Genomic DNA, 20,515 nt, shown 5'->3' with positions numbered 1-20,515 from the left:
GCCTTCAATAATCTATGCAATACTGTGAGTGCGTGTCGTCCTGCTGGCCATCCAGGAATCCTTCCCATGCGTATCTGAGTGTACCTGCCAACTGGGCATAGAGGAGGAATTGGCCGGGTCATACCCCAAAGGGTTATTGTTCCTGAATGAATGTTAAAAACTGCCTTCACTATACAGTTCTCCCATTTTGACCACCATCTTTATTAGTGTTGCACAGCCCATCAGCAATAATATGAGTTATGTCTTCAACTCCAAATGCACTCGTATGGTCTCCACATCTGTAGAGATGTTCAATTCAATATCATTTTGTTCTATGTGTGGCACTTGGATTCCTAAATAATATGAGCTCTGGTCTGCCTCACCATGCATAGGTCAAGCAGGATATTGCTTCTACTTCTTTTCACTGTGCCTAGAGGGAAAAGGCAAACTTTGACCCAGTTTGTTTTGAGCCCTGAAACTTTGCAATATTCTTCCAGTTATCGTAGGAGGCACGTTACTGTTAATGCCCTCATAGGTTGGGACAACAATCCAATTTTATCCAATTTAGAGAAAGACCACATATGTAGTGTTCCCAATTAATATGCTCCATTCCTACATTTCAGATGTAAGAATGCAAGTCAATGGCCCTACCACCAAAGCAAAAAGAAGGTTGAGGTGGGCATCTCTGTTTAACTTCATGCCCAAGCTCCCAGCTGTCAGAGGTATCACTGTTAATTTTGATTCTGGCTCGTACATATAGGTACAATCTTCTACTCCATCTTAGCGTATGAGGTCCGACGTGATATGCCCTCAGATATCAAATTGGTATTGTCTGAAGATGCAGAGATTTTCAGGCTTGAGAAGTCTTCGCTGAAAACACCTTGCTACTCATTCTGGCCTGTCTGAAATCATGAATCTGAGCCTTAAACAAATTGTGAGAAATAAAGTATATTTTGACCTTAATATGGCAGGACCATTAAAGTGCAGGACTTTGTAAACGCTATGAAATAGCTTGCCTCCTATTAGAATTATTCTCCAATTTGTTAGGATTAGCAGTGCTCGAAATACTACATTATCTCATTTCTACGGCTGGTAGAACAAGTAGTCACAGGTTCCAGCATATCCCCATTTTCATAGTCAAGGGGTGTGCAGTCTTGACCCTTTGAGAGAAGTTGGAAAGATCATCTTGATGTTATTTTGGTAGGGCAAGCTGCCTTTTTGAAACACGTAATTTGAGGCTCAAAGGAACGATTTGGATCCATCAAAAAGCTTAAGGAGGTCATTTAAAATGTGGTGACCCAACTGCCTACCATGTTATCAGATGCCCTAGCCTCTGCTCCCCTGGCAGAGGACTTCCCAACATATTTAGAGATCCCTGCTTGTCTGGCGCGGCTCTCACTGCCTAGAGTGTATCTGATGGTGTGGTGGATGCTTTGTAACCAGAGCACCACATTTTTTGCCCCGCTTGGCCAACTTTTTTGTTTTTTAAAAACAAACTACAAATGTATGAGTACAAAAACTAGCAAACAATGTCACTGACTATTAAGGAAGTTTTCTTACTCTGCATCAGGGCCAGTGACTGGTTACCCTGACTGGGTCAGCCATGCATTGCATGGTATTCATGGATTGCCTTGTGTTAATATGTTGGGGTAACCATCACTGTGACATGGCGGTCCAGTGCCAGATGGAGTTCCAGGTCAAAGATTTCTGCTGGCTGAATCAGCTAAGGCTCTACTAGTGGAAATACTGTGGTTCTCCTGTCATCTCCATTTTGGCAAGTGGGGTGTTTGTTGTCTTTGCCACATGAACAGCATCTGCCAACCTCCAAAAGACCCCCGAAGTTCTGTACTTTAGGCAGCTGGCTCCCTGAGGTGCTGAACATTTTGGCCAATCAGTGGTTGGGGCCCCACTATCTAAATCTGAATTTTGGAGATAATTAAAGGGAGTAAGGCCGTTTTCACCCATCGACGGGTCAGTGATAAAAGGCAACCTTCAAAGCTCCTATAAGGAGTGGTCTTTGAGGGTGGTACACCCTATAAATAAGCAATGAGCTGCCTATCATCAGTATGATTATAAAAACTATGTGTAGATATAGTTATATGAGAGTTTCCAATGGAAGAATATTTTATGTTTTGCCAATAGATTTGGTTCGCTTTGACAAATCTTTGTGAAACTTTCCCAAAGAAAAGTGCATCCACCTCAGCTCCTCCCTTCAGAGGGATCCATCAAGTGAGGGCCAAGAAAAGGGCTGTCATCATTGATTTCCCTATTTAATTCCCATAGGAAACCTCTGTTGCAGCCATAGAAAAAAACAGCTCAGCAGAATTACACCAAATTTGTCAAAAAGTTTGAATTTTAAAGTGTGCTTTTCTTTATGTAGTGTAAATATGTTCAGCTGTTTTTGAGAAATTTGCATTTAAAAAGGTGCTTGAGATGGACTGAAGAGTTAAAAAATAGGTTTATCTGGACGGTGAGTCACACAAGAGTCCTTCAGTACCGTAAATTAAAAATATAAGGCCCTCTGATCGGCGAGGTTGAATTTTGTCCCGCTGTACCATTTTCCACTGCGTCCTACAGGAATTTTTTATTTTCTTTAAAACTTTTGATCATTACATCCAACTTTTTTCTTTTTTTGTGACTTGTGTTTTGTCTCTATCTCTTCAAATAACTTATTTTACACAGTTTAGTGATTTATATCTTAACTATATTAACTTTTGGCTAAATCATTTTCACACGTAGCTCACTCGCTAGTTTAAGAGTTAGCAGATTTATTGCCTGCCTAACATATATAACATAACGTACATAAAGTAGGAACTTCTTGTACCAGTTAGTCACTGTTGAAAAATTACTAATGATTTTTTTCAGCCAATTCTCTTCAAGCAAACAATATAGTAAAACATGTTCTTCACTCCCATAAATAAACAAATTAAGCAAAGTAAGGTATATCCAAGAAGCAGTCTCAGAATAGCAAACAAACAGAAAGTTCAGTTTGATTAAAAAAAAAATTGTGCTAAACCGGGATTTGAATTTACAGGGCTCCTAAGTGGAATTAGTTCTCCTCCATTCTTCAAGCAATGCAGAACATAAACACATAATTAAATGTGACAGTGGCATTATATATGCATATCAATGAAATGTTTAAATCAAAAATAGTGAAAACAGCATTCAGAGAGAAAATCCTGTCTGGTTATCAACACATGGCAGATTCCTCCTGCAGAATACCACACTTGTAGAGACCCTACAGCTCTGCACATCCTTTGTAGTTGTTAATTCAAAGGCTGGCCCACTCTATGCTGCAACATGGGAGCCATCCAAAGCAGGAAATCCTCTTCACTATCTGTCATGGACTTCAACATTTGATCCAAATGGGCCATTCCTGCTATTTATATTTATAAAGCCATGCTGCAATGATACAATGTGATTTTGTTTAATGTCATCCACATTTTCCAACTGATCATCCATGCAATATGCAGTGATTTACATACCTGCAGAAGTGAAAAGGCATCATTGTGTCTGTTCTGTGTAGCATAGATGATCTAATCAGAGTGCAGCAGAGCCGATAGATTCTGCGCTGCATCATACTCGCTCGCTGGCTCACCACGGAGTCTTAACATCTTCCTCCGTAAGTAAACCATTTACAAGTATAAAGGAGAACAGCAGCCAAGAAACCTTTCAGGGGAGTGTGCCAGAGATGAGATCAATAGCAGAACAAACCCCTCAATCATGGTCACTTTGAGATGTAGAGCTGCCTGCGATGGGTGGTCTCCAGGGGAAGAGCCACAGAGTAAATGCAGTAAACGCTCTGTTTGGTAGAAGTTGGATCTTTTTTTATTCATATTATTGTAAAATGTTGTTATATTTTGGCAACATCTGTGTCATCTAGAAGGGGAGGGCTGGGGGGAGCAGTTGTAGTTCTTGAGACCTTTGAAGACCATTAAATTCCTGGATCACTCAGCGACATACACCGCTCCATGACAAGGTATCCTGCTCTAGTTTTCTTGATCCATGACAGGGTCTCCTACTCTAGTTTTCTTGCTCCATGACAGGGTCTCCTGCTCTAGTTTTCTTGATCCATGACAGGGTCTCCTGCTCTAGTTTTCTTGCTCCATGACAGGGTCTCCTGCTCTAGTTTTCTTGCTCCTTGACGCTTCATCACAGGGTCTCCTGCTCTAGTTTTCTTGCTCCATGACGCTTCATCATAGGGTCTCCTGCTCTAGTTTTCTTGCTCCATGACAGGGTCTCCTGCTCTAGTTTTCTTGCTCCATGACAGGGTCTCCTACTCTAGTTTTCTTGCTCCATGACAGGGTCTCCTGCTCTAGTTTTCTTGCTCCATGACAGGGTCTCCTGCTCTAGTTTTCTTGCTCCATGACAGGGTCTCCTGCTCTAGTTTTCTTGCTCCTTGACGCTTCATCATAGGGTCTCCTGCTCTAGTTTTCTTGCTCCATGACGCTTCATCATAGGGTCTCCTGCTCTATTTTTCTTGCTCCATGACAGGGTCTCCTGCTCTAGTTTTCTTGCTCCATGACAGGGTCTCCTACTCTAGTTTTATTGCTCCATGACAGGGTCTCCTGCTCTAGTTTTCTTGCTCCATGACAGGGTCTCCTGCTCTAGTTTTCTTGCTCCATGACAGGGTCTCCTGCTCTAGTTTTCTTGCTCCATGACACTTCATCATAGGGTCTCCTGCTCTAGTTTTCTTGCTCCATGACGCTTCATCATAGGGTCTCCGGCTCTAGTTTTCTTGCTCCATGACAGGGTCTCCTGCTCTAGTTTTCTTGCTCCATGACAGGGTCTCCTACTCTAGTTTTCTTGCTCCATGACAGGGTCTCCTGCTCTAGTTTTCTTGCTCCATGATAGGGTCTCCTACTCTAGTTTTCTTGCTCCATGACAGGGTCTCCTGCTCTAGTGTTCTTGCTCCATGACGCTTCATCATAGGGTCTCCTGCTACACAAAGAGGAGTCACATCCTTATGACTCACTCTCACCTCGGGTAGCCGTGAGGAGTTTCCAGCTCATGCAGTGCTGTGCTCCCTGAGGTTTGGGCCAAGAAGGGTCACCTGAGCTCCAAGATAGGAGACAATGACAGGTTGGCGTTGGAGAAGGGGGGTTACACGTACTTACCAGTGGAGCTTCTACGTAATGGCGGAGGAGCGTCACCCCACTGCTCAGCGACAGCAGATGATAAATAAAATTATAACAAAACAATGCTATTATCATTTTATTTAGCACTGCTGTCTGAGCTGCAAAGCCGATAGTCTAGGGTGGGGTGAAGCTGGGCCATGGCAATGAGGAGGAGTGGTGGGGGGCACTGTCTTAGACCGGCCAAACTAACATGCGCACTTAGGTTTCCCCAACTAAGCTGTATTCTACAGCTGGGTGTAGAAATAGCACAGACTCCCTTTGCCTGAGCAAGTGTTAGACCAGCCCACTAAGGCCTCTCCCAGCGCTTGTTTCATGCTATGCATAGTATGAGAGCAGCGTCTGGATTGGGCGGGAAGCCTGTGTTTTGAAGCCAATTGCGATAGGAGCAATGAGGCAGCAGGCAGCATCAGCGAGAGAAGCAGGTAAGTCCTTTTGATTTATTTTTATTCCCCACCCCCGCCGCCCTACCCCTTTAAACTGGTGGCAGATGCCACTGATTGTTAAATGTTCTGCTGTTGTTGTGGGTCTGTTATTTCTGCCCCCTAGCCTGCCTCTAGGACTTGTGTGTTGTCCCTCTTGCCATGTAACATCAGAACACATACATGTAGTATGGTACAATATGCGGGATAGTCTTTGAAAAGTGATTTATTTTTTTAGGTCATGTCCTCCCTGAACAGGAACACGAGCAACCCAGTACTAGTTTCACCCTAGTTATGGGCTCATCAGCCGGTTACAGCTTGGTTCTAGTGAGCATGCGACACATGTCTGGGCATACCCATGCCACTTAGGGCGGTATATGAAACACACAAATGGTGATGGGAGGAATGTTTGCAGTTTGTATAACCAGGGCGAAACTGGTCCTGGGTTGCTTGTGTTCTGGTTCAGGGAGGACCTGACCTGGTAGTTCAGGCTGGACTATTCCCAAGAGTATCAGGGTCTAGACTGATTTGCATATGCATCAACATTTATCAATGACCAATGACTTGACATTGAAACATAAAACCATCGCTAACGAGCGAAAGGGGGTTTCAGAGGGATGTTTATTAGACTGAGGAGGACCAGCCTCCTAGCCTCTATACCAGCAATGGAGGTGCAATGAATGAGAGATCAGGGGATGAGGATAGGTTCCTCCTGGTAGACATCTAGAAAAGAAACATGCTGATTAAACTGCTTCCAAAGACTTTCAGGGGGGTAACTGGTATGCTTTTAGATGCTACCTTTCTGCTGAGTGTGAAAGAGTGCGAGTGGGAAGGCTGGTGGCACGTGGCCTCTGGCCTTGGGTCTGCAGCTAGCCCATGGCACTCTATTTTGTAAGAGCTGACTTTTTTCGAACAGCTGTTTGTGAAGATCGGCCTACAGCAGTCCTAGAGTGAGGCAACAAGAGCATTATGAAGATCAGAAACCTGAGAAAGCATTTATATGTTTTGGAAGAGTTGAGTTGGACACTGCAATTTTTAACTGCCTTAAGGATCTGTGGTCACTGGTGAGATTGGAGCCAAAGATGACTCCAAATCCTTTGACGGACTCCATGGGGTCAGGAGTATTTTATCTGTGATGGACCAGGTCAATGGCACGGTCACATGTAGGGTTACTGTTCTCGGTCCATTTGGAGAAGGATCACTGGCTCACATCACGCTGAGGATATCCTCACGAGACTTGGAGAAGGAAATTGAGTGTGGTGGTGCAGTGTCTTGTCTCCTCAGTACCACTCAATACATATACATAGTGTTGCATTTAACAACTTAAAGATGAACATGTAGTTTGTAATACAGATATCATATAAGCTTCTCATGTAGGCACTGAAGAGGACAGGAAAGGGGAAGTCATTTCGAATTACTCCCCAAACCAATGAACATTTAAGCAACCACAAATCTCGCATGGTAAACTGCTGTGTGCAGTTTTCTAGAATACATCTGCATCTACGCAGATAGGGCGTGTGATGTCATCTCTTCACACTAATATAGACCATTCTTAAAACACAAGGACCCTTGGAGCCTCATCATTGTCGGATAGTGCCACAATAACTGTGTAGGCTTTAATAATATTATTTTGTATATTTTGACATATCGATAGATAAAACAACAAACGCCTACCTCCTAACCTCCTTGTCCTCCCTCTTGTCCTTATTTTTATGACTAATTTCAGTCTCAGACACCGGTGTAAAGTCCAAGTGGATTTCACTCTCCGGAAGAATGGGAGTCGCCCAACGCTGAAATGGGTTCTCGCTGATCAAAGACGTTGCTTCCTGTTCCACTGGAATCTAGAAAAAGCAAGTCCAAAGCAAGTCCAATCAAACTGTGAGATTTAAAATGACAAATGCAAAAACTCTAGAAGCAGTCAAGATGGTAGTTTTAAATTATTTTCCCTGACCTGAGTTCTGCCCGCTAAAGCCTGCAGCTTCTGCTGCAGGTGGGCTGTTGACTGCTGCATGTGCAGAAGCTCTTTCTGATGCTTGAGCAAGAGTTTTCTCTCCTGGTGGGCAGACTTGTAGATGTTGTGCAGGTTGTTGATCTTAGTCTGTATAAAGCCAAAGGAGTAAAAGAGAATCAAATCAATGTACTTTACTAAAATACATTTTTTTCTCATTGTAATCAATTTACACCAGTCCTGATTCTCGCACAGTGAGCAATACAAGTGTTTGGTGCGAAGTTTATTTCAAAGGTTGTCCTTGATAACGTCAAGCTATTGACCGGTTTAACATTTATAGAAATGACATAAACATCAAGATAGTAATAATGCTCTTTATAATTTTCTTCCTAATAATGCAATTGAAGCCGCTGTAGGTACCTCTGAATAAAAGAATTTGACAGCAGACTCATCCCACTAGACCTATCTACCATGCGCTCTTTAGACTCCCAGATCCTACATGGTCTTTAGTTTTATGCTATCACTCAATCTCTGGGACTGATTTAGATCTTGGTGGATGTGTTACTTCGTCACAAAGGTGACGGATATCCCGTCGGCTGAAATATAAATCCTATTATTTCCTACTGGATTTATATTTCAGCGCTAGAAATATCTATCACCGTTGTGACGGAGTAACCCGTCCGCCAAGATCTAAATCAGGCCCTCTGTCTGCATCCTGCTTTTCATGATGTCAGCTACCTCTGCGGAACAATGCATCCGGTTCAGAGGTTTGAATGTACCATGCCAAACTTGCCTTATTTTAAGCAAAAGACACACAATTGATGAACGGAATGCAGAACAAATCAAAACTTTCCCCCCCAGTCAAGAGATCTGGGTTAAATCCACCATTCTTTTGCTCACCATGTCACCCCAGTTTAGACCTGGCCATATGCAAATCAGTCTTGACCCTGTGCCTCATGGGAACAGTCCAGCCCGAGCTGCTAAGCCAGGTCCTCCCTGGACCGGAAACAAGCATCCTAGGACAGGTGTCGGGGTTTCACCCCTCTTCAGCCAGGATAGCTTGATTCCAGTGGCATAGTGAGCCCGGGACCCACGTCTAGGCATACCCGGCACACTTAGGGCGATGGATTTAGGCCCAGATCTCTGTACTGGAGTGAATGTATGACATTGTTCTGCATTCTGTCCATCAATTGTTCTTTTTGCATTTGCCTTATTTTAAGGCTGATAAAATGTGTACCATTGTGCTGGGTAATAATAACATGTCATCAGCACCAAGAGACAATTCCGAAGGTAGAGCATGGGTTATAGGTTTTTGAACACCATCTACTCTGCGAGCAAACCTACCCTCTCTTCTAGTTATTATTTGTTATTATTTTTACTATTGTCGCCTGCTAACTATAAGTAACATTGTGGTCCCCAGGATCATGGAGTGCTGTTACCTGACTCAAAGAACACGTGGTTGGTGCTAGGCAGAGCATTTTGTGTTACTGAAATCATCATCAGCTCATTCAGCTTCCCTCATTTTTCTCATAAGTAAGACACTGATATTCTAAACTCGACTACTCTTAAAAGATAAATGTAGTAGCCATTAATCAATGCTAAGGAAATTGCTTCACAGAAAGGAGGCTCAGGTAGGAAATATAAACCAACAAGTAAATTCTATACTATTCCATAACTGAGATGTTTGCTTTATAGCCAAGCCCCACCCCCTGCCTGACAAGCATGCCTTTCTATGCTCCCATCCTCCATCACTGATCACCAGGAAAGTGCATCTTCCAATAATTTGAAACTACATGGGAGAAGCTCTGCCTCCAAGGGGCCTACTAACAGATCCGTGCAAGGCTTGTTTGTCCTCTACCCACTATGTAAATCTGTCAATGTGCACCAGCCATCTTGTCCATGGGACCAGACGTATTGGCCTGAGGCCACATTAATTAAGTTGGCAACCTTGAAAGAAGACTCCAGTGTCTGGTTTCATATTAATGGTGTGACCTCAGCTGCCCAAGGCTTTCACCCGCTCAATTTCCCCAGCTCATTCACCACCACCACTACACATACCCACAAACCTAAACAAATTGCCTGCTCCAATATGCTGTATATCAAGAATAAAAGGTTGGCTATGTTGTCTACAACATCCAAAAGCATCACCACATGTATCCTTTGCTCCACGACGACATGGTTAGCGTCTCCTAGCGTGTTGCTGAACTTATATTTGGTTCAACTAGACCCTAGTGGACAAACGTGACACTGATTAGATGGAAATCGAAAGTGGGGGGTTAACTTCAATTGGGTTTAGACACACGATACAGATGAATCGTTCCTATATTAAATCTAATGCCCTAGGCACAATCCTCAGGATACAATTTGTCTATTTTTTATTTCTTTTTTCCGGAAGGTCAAGCCTCCCAAAATTATGAGCATGTATAGACCTCATCTCAAGGAAAATATTGCAGGATATAAAACTGAAACGGGCGGAGGAGTTAGAAGTACATTTTCCTGATAATGATTAGAAGTAAATGATATTCTACACATTTTAAATTTTAAACTCTATGGTTTGTAAAAAGCTGTGGTTTATAAAAAAAAATTATATATCAGATCTATTAATATCCAGTCAAGATGGCTGCGCTGAATCACATGGGAAATTATTTCTTACCGGGTTTTTTTAGGTGTGTAGTCTGTTCTCTCATTTTCACATCGATTTTTCAACAGATTAACTTTATTCTAGATTCTTTGGTTAAAGGATCTTCATGCTTTGTGTTGCTTGTTTATTCTGGGCATATGAACGTCACCTGGAAATCTTCTAAACAATTCTTACTGTGAGCGTTACTTGCAGCCAAGAGTTTGGTGATTATTGTATGGAAATCTACGCATAAGCTGGATATCAATGCATGGATGAAGGAATTGAGGGTTTTTTCCAGTGACAAATTGAGGTTTAAGAAGGCGGTGCTGACTCTACCACTTTGATAAGATGTGGAGTGATTTCTTTAAAATACATTTGTGACTGGTTAAGATATTCGTTTTTTATATTATTAAAAAGATAGTGGCTGTCTAACATGTGACGGTCTGCCATCCTCTTTCCCACCCCCTTTTATGGACGTTCGCTGTGTCTATATATTCATTTTACCATGTTATAGCTAACGCATGTTTCAGTTTGTACGAAGATTTGAGATATGGTCCAGGAATATCATAAAGTAAATATCCTCTCAAAATATTTCATTCTAAATATCATTTACACAATATTGTCCTATTGGATTTAATGAAAGAAAATCTACACCTAGTGCAGCAACATTTTTGTTAACAACATTTAGGCCACGGTATTTGTGTTGGGTGATGTTTTTGTTATTGACATTCTGACACACAGCTGGATTTGAGTTCATGTATTGTTGTTATTGATAGCCCCCTTCAATTGGCTGCATTTATGTACATCCTTGTATGTTTTTTCGATTTATTTGTGTTTTTAATGAAATAATCTAATACAATAGTAAAAATAAATACAAACAATTTGATGGTAGTTGTGTTGGTGGTGTTGCTACAATCATGCTGTTCTGTCACATTGCCCAGGATAGGATATGAACTGGTGAGCTCAAGTGAAGGTGAAAACACTGACTCAGTCTGGGCATTCCCCATACCTGCTCCTGCTGCAGCTGGGTCAGGATCTCCTGCTGCTTTGCAATGACCTCAGCCACTTTTTTGTAGTCTCCCTTGTTCTCATGGCGTCTGAAAATCAGGCAGATAAAGAAGAAATAATTCAAACAGATGCCTCTAATAGGGATGATCAGATCCCATGAGCTCCACGTATCATCACTGTGCATTATGGACTGATACACAACTTCTTCTTTAAGAAGGCATGCTGGCGTGAAATGACAGTTAAACAATAATGGGGTAACTCTGTGTCCCTCAGATCCTGGGTATATGTAAATAAACAAGAAACGGTTCTGTCGGGTAGGAGGTTGGTTACTTAGTGGTGCAGTGAATGCCCTTATTAGAATTGGATAGCAACCTTTTCTCAAGCGCCTGTAAAGGAAAATATTTATTCAATGAAGAATTGAAACAGAAATCTGGATGCTTTGTACTGTTTCTGTAATCACTTATGAAAAAATACACATATAAGGTTAAACCTCTGTTTCACAACTTCCCAACAAGCACCAGCGACTGTCAGATTCACAGGCTGGCCACTGTGCCGCAAAGTGCTTTTGTAGCTGTAGGTAATGACCATGACAGGATGCAGGCAGGTGCATTTAAAGACATGTCTATTGTTGTAGCAGACACATAGTAGGTACACAGGAAAGGTAGTTCAGGGGCAAGGGGTGATACACATCTGTGGGCTTCATGTTTCTCATTTAGTCACATGTCAGCTTCTGCAAGCAAGTGACACCCTTTGAATACTGAGATGGACCCTGAGAATGTCATTGGTAGTAGGATGACAAGACACAGCACCAGGGCAAGAGAAAGAAAGAGCAACCATCAGACAAACACACAGTATAACACATCTCCATTCTGTCAATAGACAAACAAAAGGCCACAAAACTGAACATCCCCACCAACCCGCCATTCAAACCTGTCCAGCTCAAAAAACACTCATCTACAATAACAACTCAAACAAAGACAGCTCTTATCTGATCATGCATGGATCACATTCAACAGTATCAATCAATCAATAAACGCTTTTGTCGGTCCTTATAGAAAAAACCATAAAATCAGTCATACATAATTTCATATTTGTCTATCCTTAAAAATATAAAAACAACATTACTTTCAAAATTCCAAACAATAAACAAATTACATTTAGAGACAGAACAATGCATGTTATTGATTTCATACTATAATAAACTTTCTGCACTTAATTCCGCTCTTTAAAAAGGATGCAATTGGTGTAGTTACGCATTCATTCTCTAAGAATTGCAATAATAAGAAAGCAGGGGGACATTGTCTCATGCCCAGTACCTTTAAAATTGGTAAAATCCATATTTTCCTTTGTGATACATAAAAGTTACAAAATAATGCTACGTGCATTGTCGACTGCGGGGAATTATTGTCACAGGAGCAATTGCACACTGTTTTGGACCAATCATTTATTACTGGGAAACTAACTAAATTATGTAATATCCCAAGTCTGAAGTGAGTCAATATTAGCCTTTCATAACCACTCAATGTGAATTTTCGATATGGCTGCATACTATAAGTGGTAAGTACTAGCTGATTGGACTGTACAGATGGTTTCAATACCTCAGCTGATAATCTGTTTATCTCCAGGTGCGTCATCCAGTTTACTTTAAAGTCTTTTCTGCTAATGGAGGTTATAGAGGCTGGATCATTATTCCGGATGATCAAGATCATTCATGAAATTCTTTATGTATTTTAACCATGGGATGTCCAATGCCTTTTCTAACTTAAGGCCATCTTTTATGTGTCACGATTGAGAGAAGTGTTTGTGGCAAACATATGTTGAGGAGCTGCCAGGGAGTGCCAGAACAAACTTTAAAAAGGCGTTCTCGACCAACTGTATGGGCTTAGGGTCACAATATCCCCACATGCCTGCACCGTACACAGCTAAAGTGACGCATTTGGCTTTATAAATGTGCAGGAGCTCCTCCGGGGGTCTTCTGCCCAATTTCTTAGCAAAATTTGCCAGTGCAGCTGTGGTCTTCATAAATAATAACTTCTTAGCTTTACCTGCATTCGACCACATCCCACTGTGGTCAAATAAAATGCCCAAATAGGGGAACGTCTTGGTCGACTCTACCTTTTTATTGTTAATAAATATGTTCCTGCATTGTGAGCTGCCTTTCCCACAATTCATAATGAAGGTTTTTGAAATATTAACTTTACAGCCCAAATTTTCCATGAATACATTATATTTTTGTCCACACCCTTTGGAGCCCTAGTTGCGTACGGGCCATCAGAACTGTGTCGTCAGCGTATAAAAGGGCAGGTATAGGCCGTTTAATTATTTGAGGCAGGTCCTGGCACTGCTCAACCAAGGCTTGGCCCAGACCATTGGTATAAAGGGTAAATAAGAGCGGAGCCAGGACAGAGCCCTGTCTAACCCCCCTCTCCACACTGAACGACTCTGTACATTCACCCTTAGCCCTGTAGCGACCCTAGCTTTTGGTTAACAGTAAAGTTGTCTCAAAAAGTGTAACAATGGGGCTTCCACTCCCATTTCAGCTAGTATGTTCCATAATTTAGCATGGATAACACTGTCAAAGGCTGCGGTAAGGTCTACGAAGATCAGGAATAATTTTCCCTGTTTGGCCCTTGTGTACTTCCCCATTAAAATATTAAGGTTTAATCCTTGCTCAAGCGTTCTAAAACCCTCTTGAAATCCGAACTGTAATTCAGATATTAAATTATTTTCTTCTGCCCAGTCCTGGAGTCGATCCAGCACTATACACCCCGCCGCCTTCACCAAGGAGTCTAACAACGATATTGGTCGGTAACAGGCAGGATTGTGACGATCGCCTTTTTTAAATATTGGGACCAATATTGATTCCGACCAAGTCCCTATGAATTCCGTGGAGCAACAGGCTGCTAAAACTTGTGTTAATAAGGGACCCCATAATAGTTGATCTGATTTTAAAAGATCTATAGGGATGCCGTCTGGACCGGTTGCTTTCCCCCCTTGCTTGCCTTTATTGCACAATTGACCTCGTCTAATGTAAAACAGAGGTCAATGGGATATTTCAGATGTATAGTTGTCCCATCTGGCAAGCATTTAACAGTAGAAGAAGCAATACTTTGAACAGGAGAGGAAGCAAGCGGTTTAGACCCAAACAGAAAGCCCCAAGTAAATCCCCTTGGATCTGAAAAATACCACCTCTCGCTCCTTACCCAGCCAATCTCCCCAGTAAGGCAGCACCCGCTCATCTGGATGGAGCCAGCACCAATGATGCACAATGATGTTAAGCCCCAATGAACTCACCACACATTGCATGAGCACTGCTTGTCCTCAAAGCTCCATGTTGTGTCAGTTACAGAGACTCACGTTTTCTGGTGCTCCAACCAGGCCAACTCTGCCAGGGTCTTCTCCTTGAGGGCTTCTTCCCGGAGGCGCAGAAGGGCGGTCTGGTGTCGCGCCCTCAGCTCTTCGTCCCTCAGGTACTGCTGGGCCATCTCTAGTGTGAACCAGCTGAACATGTGTGGACCTCCGTAGTACTGGCAGATGTCACTCCACTAACAGGGAAGCACAGGGCCAAGATCAACACACTGGCAACCAAGTTTGTATCAAAGCTTGCTGTTGTAGCCAACTTTGAAGCCTCATCACTGTCATATAGAATGAAGTTCAAGAAATGTTGGTTCGGCTCACATATAATGATCTTACAGATAAAACAGAATGGAAGATACCGTACGCTATGGATATGTACAGATTTTGGAGGATTTTTGTGTGTTCCTGTTTTATGCAAAATTTTAAATGTGCAAAATGTGGTTTTCCAAACGATGACACACGTACACACTAATATAGAACTGTTGTATTTTAAACAAGTTTTTTATGATATATAGAGGTGTGTTTTCCTGACCCTTTTTAACGAGACATCAATTAGGGGGCCTAGCAGCCATCTTTTACAAAATGGCTGTCACCCTTCTCTTCCACCAGCACATTTCACTGTTTGGTATTTATGCAGCATGCCGTCAAGCAGAATCATATTTGTTTGTTTCAAGTGTCATTGTTCACACTGTCGTCCATTAATCTTCACCCGGCTCAGTAACAAAACGGTATCTGTTTCCAAGGTCTGTCTCTTAGTTGACTCTCTGTACCCTATTCATTCTTAATAGCTTACTGTTGTTCATGTATCCAGCTTGCCCCACAGTCTCCGAATGGCATTAGCATAGAGTAGGCAGAATATTAATTCACATAGTGAGATAGTGCTTAGATGCTAGGGCAATAACATGCGGTATAGCATTATGCTCTGATTTGCTATGGATGTAACACATTCGATCATACTACAATGGTTCTGCAGTTTTACTCATTTCATGTGCGAAAATAATGTATAAAAACTAGGCCTGGGCTAAAAATCCGTTCCGCTCGCAGAAATTGCGATAATTTAACATTTTCGCATTCCGCGGAGAGCGCGAAAATGTCAAAATCTCCGCAATCCTCATTTTACCGGAAATCTTTTGCTTGCTCGCGCTGTAAAATAATACATTCTTGCGTGCGCGCGATCGCCTTACCTGAATCCCCGCGTTCGCCGACAAGTTTTCCCGATCCGGTCACGTTCTCCACGAGATGTTGGATTGTTGGTAGCCATTTGCGCTGTCTCGCGACAGTTCGCACCCGCAGTAACATCATTCGTCGCGCGATCACGTCTTTCTTCTCGCGATCATGCACCGCGAGACAAGTGAAAACAAGATGGCCGCGCCCGCAAGCAACCGCATGGGTAAGTTGGCGAGCCGCGACCAGGCACAACATACCGCGAACGGGCTGGAAAAAAACTTCCGCATCTTCGCGATATTTCAGCGTGTTTGCGGAGATTTTTAACATTTTCGTGATAATTTGCGAAAGTGAATTTCGCAAATTCCGCCCACCCCTAATAAAAACCCTTGACGTTGGGGGTGAGCCAGAGATTTTTTCTAAGGGATGCTGTCTATTTCTAGCATAATTGTATATTATCTTTATGATTTTTGTTTCCTGCTATAGAGATAACCTGTGAGTGAGTAAATGTATGAGTGAAGGAGATGAGTGAGTAAAGAAAGGTGGGAAGTCACGATACTGATGTCTTAAAATCAAACTATTATAATATCGACATCGCAATATTGACCACCACTATATCGTCAATATAAGCAGAAGTAAAGTTAGAACAGAAAATGTGTACTTCTTTATATGAGAATAATTTTTTACAATACAGAGTTGCATGATATTGTGTAAACAATATTTCTACAGGTTAATATTGTGACATGCTACTGTAAAGAAATGTATGATCATTCCATGGAGTACACTGTCTCTAGTTGTTAAGGATGTATAACTTTCTTTATTTAGTTTCTGAAAGACATGAGAGTAATACTAGCAGATGCAAAAATGTATTTTGCAGCTGGGCACTTCTATTTGCCTGGTGATAAGGTGGTGATCTTCAGAAATGTTGTGAATAAACGTCTATGCAAGGAATGTTGCCTCACATGAACTTCATGTGTGTAAGGCTACCTCAGGGTAACATTTAGGGTCCTGACCACACAACTACACTTCTCCAGCTCAATCACCCGGCCCTATCTAATTTAAGGTGTAAGAAGCACAGACCTCGCTTGCTCTGGACTTAAATTTGCAAAGCTGGGTTGAATTAATGTGTGATTTTTTCAGGATACAGTCATTTGGTAACGCCGTCTGATTCCATTTCTGAGCATGCACTGTTCAAGCTGGGTCGTCGTGCCCCCCTCCCCCCGCTTTAGCAGCTACAGTGCTGGTGGGGTCCTTGATAGAGCTCTTCTGTATGCAGCTCGGCAGACAAAGGCTCTTCGATACCGTGAAAGGGTGGGTGAGTGAGTGAAAGGATGGATGAGTAGGTGAGTGAAAAGGTGTATGGATTGATGGAATGAATGAATGAGTGAAAGGTTGAATGTAAGGGTGGATGATTGAGTGAAAGTATGGATGGATGGAGTGAAATGATGGTTGCAGTGAAAGGGTGAATGGATAGATGAGGGAAAGGATGGACGGATGAGTGAAAGGATGTATGAATGGAAGAATGGATGGATGAGTGAAAGGGAGGGTGGATAGATGGATGAAAGTGTGTATGGATGAGTGAAAGTATGCAGTGATGAGTGAACGGGAAGGTGAATGGATGGATGGGTGAGTGAAAGAATGGATGGATGAGTGAGTGAAAGGATGGATGGATGGATGAGTGAAAGGATGGACAGATGCGTGAACGGGTAAATAGATGGACGGATGAGTGGATGGATAGAAGGATGGATGGGTAGAAGGGTGGATGGATGAGTGAAAGGACGATGGCTGAGTGAAAGGCTGAATGGATTGATGAGTGAAAGGGAGGATAGACAGATGTAATGAAAGTATTTATGGATGGATGGAGTGAAAGGACGGATGGTTGAGCGAAAGGATAAATAGATGAATGACTGAAGGATGGATGGATGAGTGAAAAGGTGTACGGAGAGATGGATAGATGTATAAAAGGATGGATGGGTTTAGAGATGGATGGATACGTTTGAATATGGGTGGGAAGATGGAGGGAATGGTGAAAGACCAAATGATGGATGAAAGAATGAATGAATGACAGAATGTAAAGGTGAAACGGTGGATATCAGCAGGTGGATGAAGGAAGAATGGATAGAAGCTTGAATGGAAGAGACAAGCGAGCTCTTCTGGGGTGGGTCATGATGACTTGATTCCTTTGCTTGGTGGCATTGGAGCTTTGGTTCGAAGTTGGGGGTATTTTTTTTTTTTTTTTTTTTTTTTTTTTTCAAAAACCTTTATTGTTCCATCGAAGAGTACACCGCTATTCAGCCAACAACCCGGAGGCAGGCAGCTAGTATACGAGGCGGAACTCCGCCCAAGCATATGAGGTCGTACTTTCAAACGGCAATACAGCATTTTACAATGGAACAAACAAAACAGAACTAATAAAGAGCCCGAGTCGAAGGGAAGCAAACAGTAAATGATCGAAATGACATAATCATCTTCACGCTGCGCCCACAGCCCGCCCAGACAGAGCAAGCGACAGACAAACCCCCTCAGAGAACAAACCCCATATCCCAGATCACTTATGCCAGGCGGATCACCACTTACAGCACCCCACAGTCGAACTCCAACCTCGCCACGTCATTTAAGCCACGATCAGCCCGCTTGGTCATCTTCCAACGCTGTCGTACTAGCCAACCAGTCTACCAGTGGCTGCCAGATATCTACAGGCCGCGAGCGCTGCGGCAGCTGGTCCCAGTATGAGGTCAGCTGCTCCCTACAGTACACCGCCGATCTTATCCAGGCCTTCACGTTTGGCGGCATTGTCTTCTTCCAGTGTAGCGCTACCTGACGCTTAGCAAGTAATAATAAGATGGCCACAAGCCTACGTGAGGTCTTAGGCACATTTCTAACGAATCCCAATAGGGCCACAAGTGGGTCCGGCCCCAGTACCATCCCCACAATCTGCCCCACGGCATTGAAGACTGCAATCCAGAAGTCGCGTATGGGGCCACACACCCATACAAGGTGATAGAACGCGGCATCCTGCGCACCGCATCTCCAACAGCACGCATCAGACCGCAGACCCATCCTACACAATTGAATGGGCGTCCGGTAGGTCCGGTGCAGATAGTTGAAGTGTACCAACCGCAGCCTATAATTAGGGGATAGGTTTTCAAGTTGGGAGCAACAGTACTCCCACTGCTTCTCGGTAATAGATATACCCGCTTCAAGTTCCCACGCGGATCTAGAGTCAGTGTACGCAACCGGAGCAGTGCTTTGAGTAGCTCTATAGATCCGTGTGATCAGTTTGCGCGCGGAGGAGTTCGAGAGTACGTCCTCCAAGGCCGCAATCGTCGGCGGAGCCTCTGGAAACATAGGGTACCTGCCCTTGCAGGCAGACCGCAGTTGATAGTAGAGAAGAAGCTCCGAGGCCGTCGGTTCCGGCGCTGCCGCCATGTCCCGCACTGTGAGGAAGGTATCGTCCGGGTACAAGTCTCCCGCCACCTTCAGTCCGCAGGCCTGCGCCCGCCGCACCACTGCCGCGTCCGTCAATGGCCCCAATAGTGGATTATCCGCGAGGGGCATACTCGGCGCATATAAGTCATCTACGCCTGCACGTTTGGCAATGCTTGACCAGGCCCAGCGTACCATCTCAACAGTGTCAATGTCGTCTCTGGAGCGTCTGTATCTCTGATATGCCGCTGCACGAAGGGGGCAGGGGGCCGCAACATCCATCTCGATAGCCACGTGCGGCTGGTAAGGGATCGGGTGCTGCCAGTAGTGCAGATATTGGGCCTGAGCACAGTACGCATATAGCTCCATGTCCGGGGCCGCGAGTCCCCCCTGACGGAAGGGAAGTGTGAGGAGGTTCCAGGCCACTCTGGGCTGCTTACCCGCCCAGACCAGTTCAATCAAGGCGGAGCGGAGCCGGCGAAAGAACGACTTAGTGAGTGGCACGGGGATGTTTACGAATAAGTAAAGAAACTTAGGAACGACCACCATTTTAGCAATTGCTATGCGGCCCATCAGAGATAGCGGCAGCGCTTTCCAGCGCTTCACTTTGCACTCCAGCCATTCCACGGCCACCCCAAAATTGGCCAGCCATATGTCCTGTATCGATCGGCTAAACCGTATGCCCAGGTATTTAATCTCATCAGTGACCCAGTCAATCGGGAATTCCGTGTGGCATTGACTCGTACCGTCCGTCAGCGGGAACATCGCCGACTTCGACCAGTTGATATCGATACCCGTGAGGCCGCTATACCTTGTCACCTCACGCATCAGGGGGTCGAAGTTTTCCGATGGATTCATCATATATATGGTTATGTCGTCGGCGTACATAGAGATCAGCAGGCCACGCGACGTGAAGCCGATACTGCGATGAGTGTGGTGTTGGCGCAAACGAGCCGCCAGCGGCTCCGTCGCAATAGCGAACAGCAATGGCGACAAGGGGCAGCCCTGCCGAGTGCCTCTTGTTATGGGGATCGGGGAAGACGTCTGACCATTAACCCGTACCCTAGCCGTCGGGTGATTATAGAGTATTCCAATACGCCTGGCAAAGGAGGGGCTGAAACCCATGCGAGTGAATAACGCCCGTAGGAATTTCCACTCTAGTGAGTCGAACGCCTTAGTGGCGTCAAGCAATGCGGCCGCGGCTTGTACCTTGGGATCCAAATAATGCAGGAGCCCAAACAGCACTCTAAGATTGTGGGAAGTGGACCGCCCCATCACAAAGCCCGACTGATCGGACAACGCTATCTGAGGCAGCATAAGTTTCAGGCGGTCAGCGAGTAGTTTCGCGTAGATTTTGGCGTCAAGATTAATTAGCGAGAGTGGGCGATATGAGTCCGGGGTAACAGGATTCTTGCCAGGTTTAAGCAACGCAATGATGAGGGCCTCTCGCATCGAG

The 20,515-nt window shown here is 43.9% G+C and overlaps 1 protein-coding gene across 1 annotated transcript in view; it reads right to left on the bottom strand.

Annotated features, from left to right (window-relative positions):
• CCDC187 (coiled-coil domain containing 187) overlaps positions 1-20,515 on the bottom strand; it is a 395,322-nt gene that overhangs the window by 85,408 nt on the left and 289,399 nt on the right. Inside the window, exons 20-23 of the mRNA XM_085613361.1 lie at positions 14,470-14,657; positions 11,114-11,201; positions 7,488-7,634; positions 7,211-7,377 (exon numbers count right to left, since the gene is read on the bottom strand). Of these exons, the coding sequence (XP_085469487.1) occupies positions 7,211-7,377; positions 7,488-7,634; positions 11,114-11,201; positions 14,470-14,657 (590 nt within the window). The remainder of the gene's footprint in view (positions 1-7,210; positions 7,378-7,487; positions 7,635-11,113; positions 11,202-14,469; positions 14,658-20,515) is intronic.

The sequence above is a fragment of the Triturus cristatus genome, chromosome 1_2 (assembly GCF_964204655.1).
Source record: "Triturus cristatus chromosome 1_2, aTriCri1.1, whole genome shotgun sequence".
In the NCBI taxonomy this organism is placed as follows: Eukaryota; Metazoa; Chordata; class Amphibia; order Caudata; family Salamandridae; genus Triturus; species Triturus cristatus.
The sequence above is the reverse complement of the archived record's forward strand: the minus strand, read 5'-3'. Positions and strand labels throughout refer to the sequence as shown.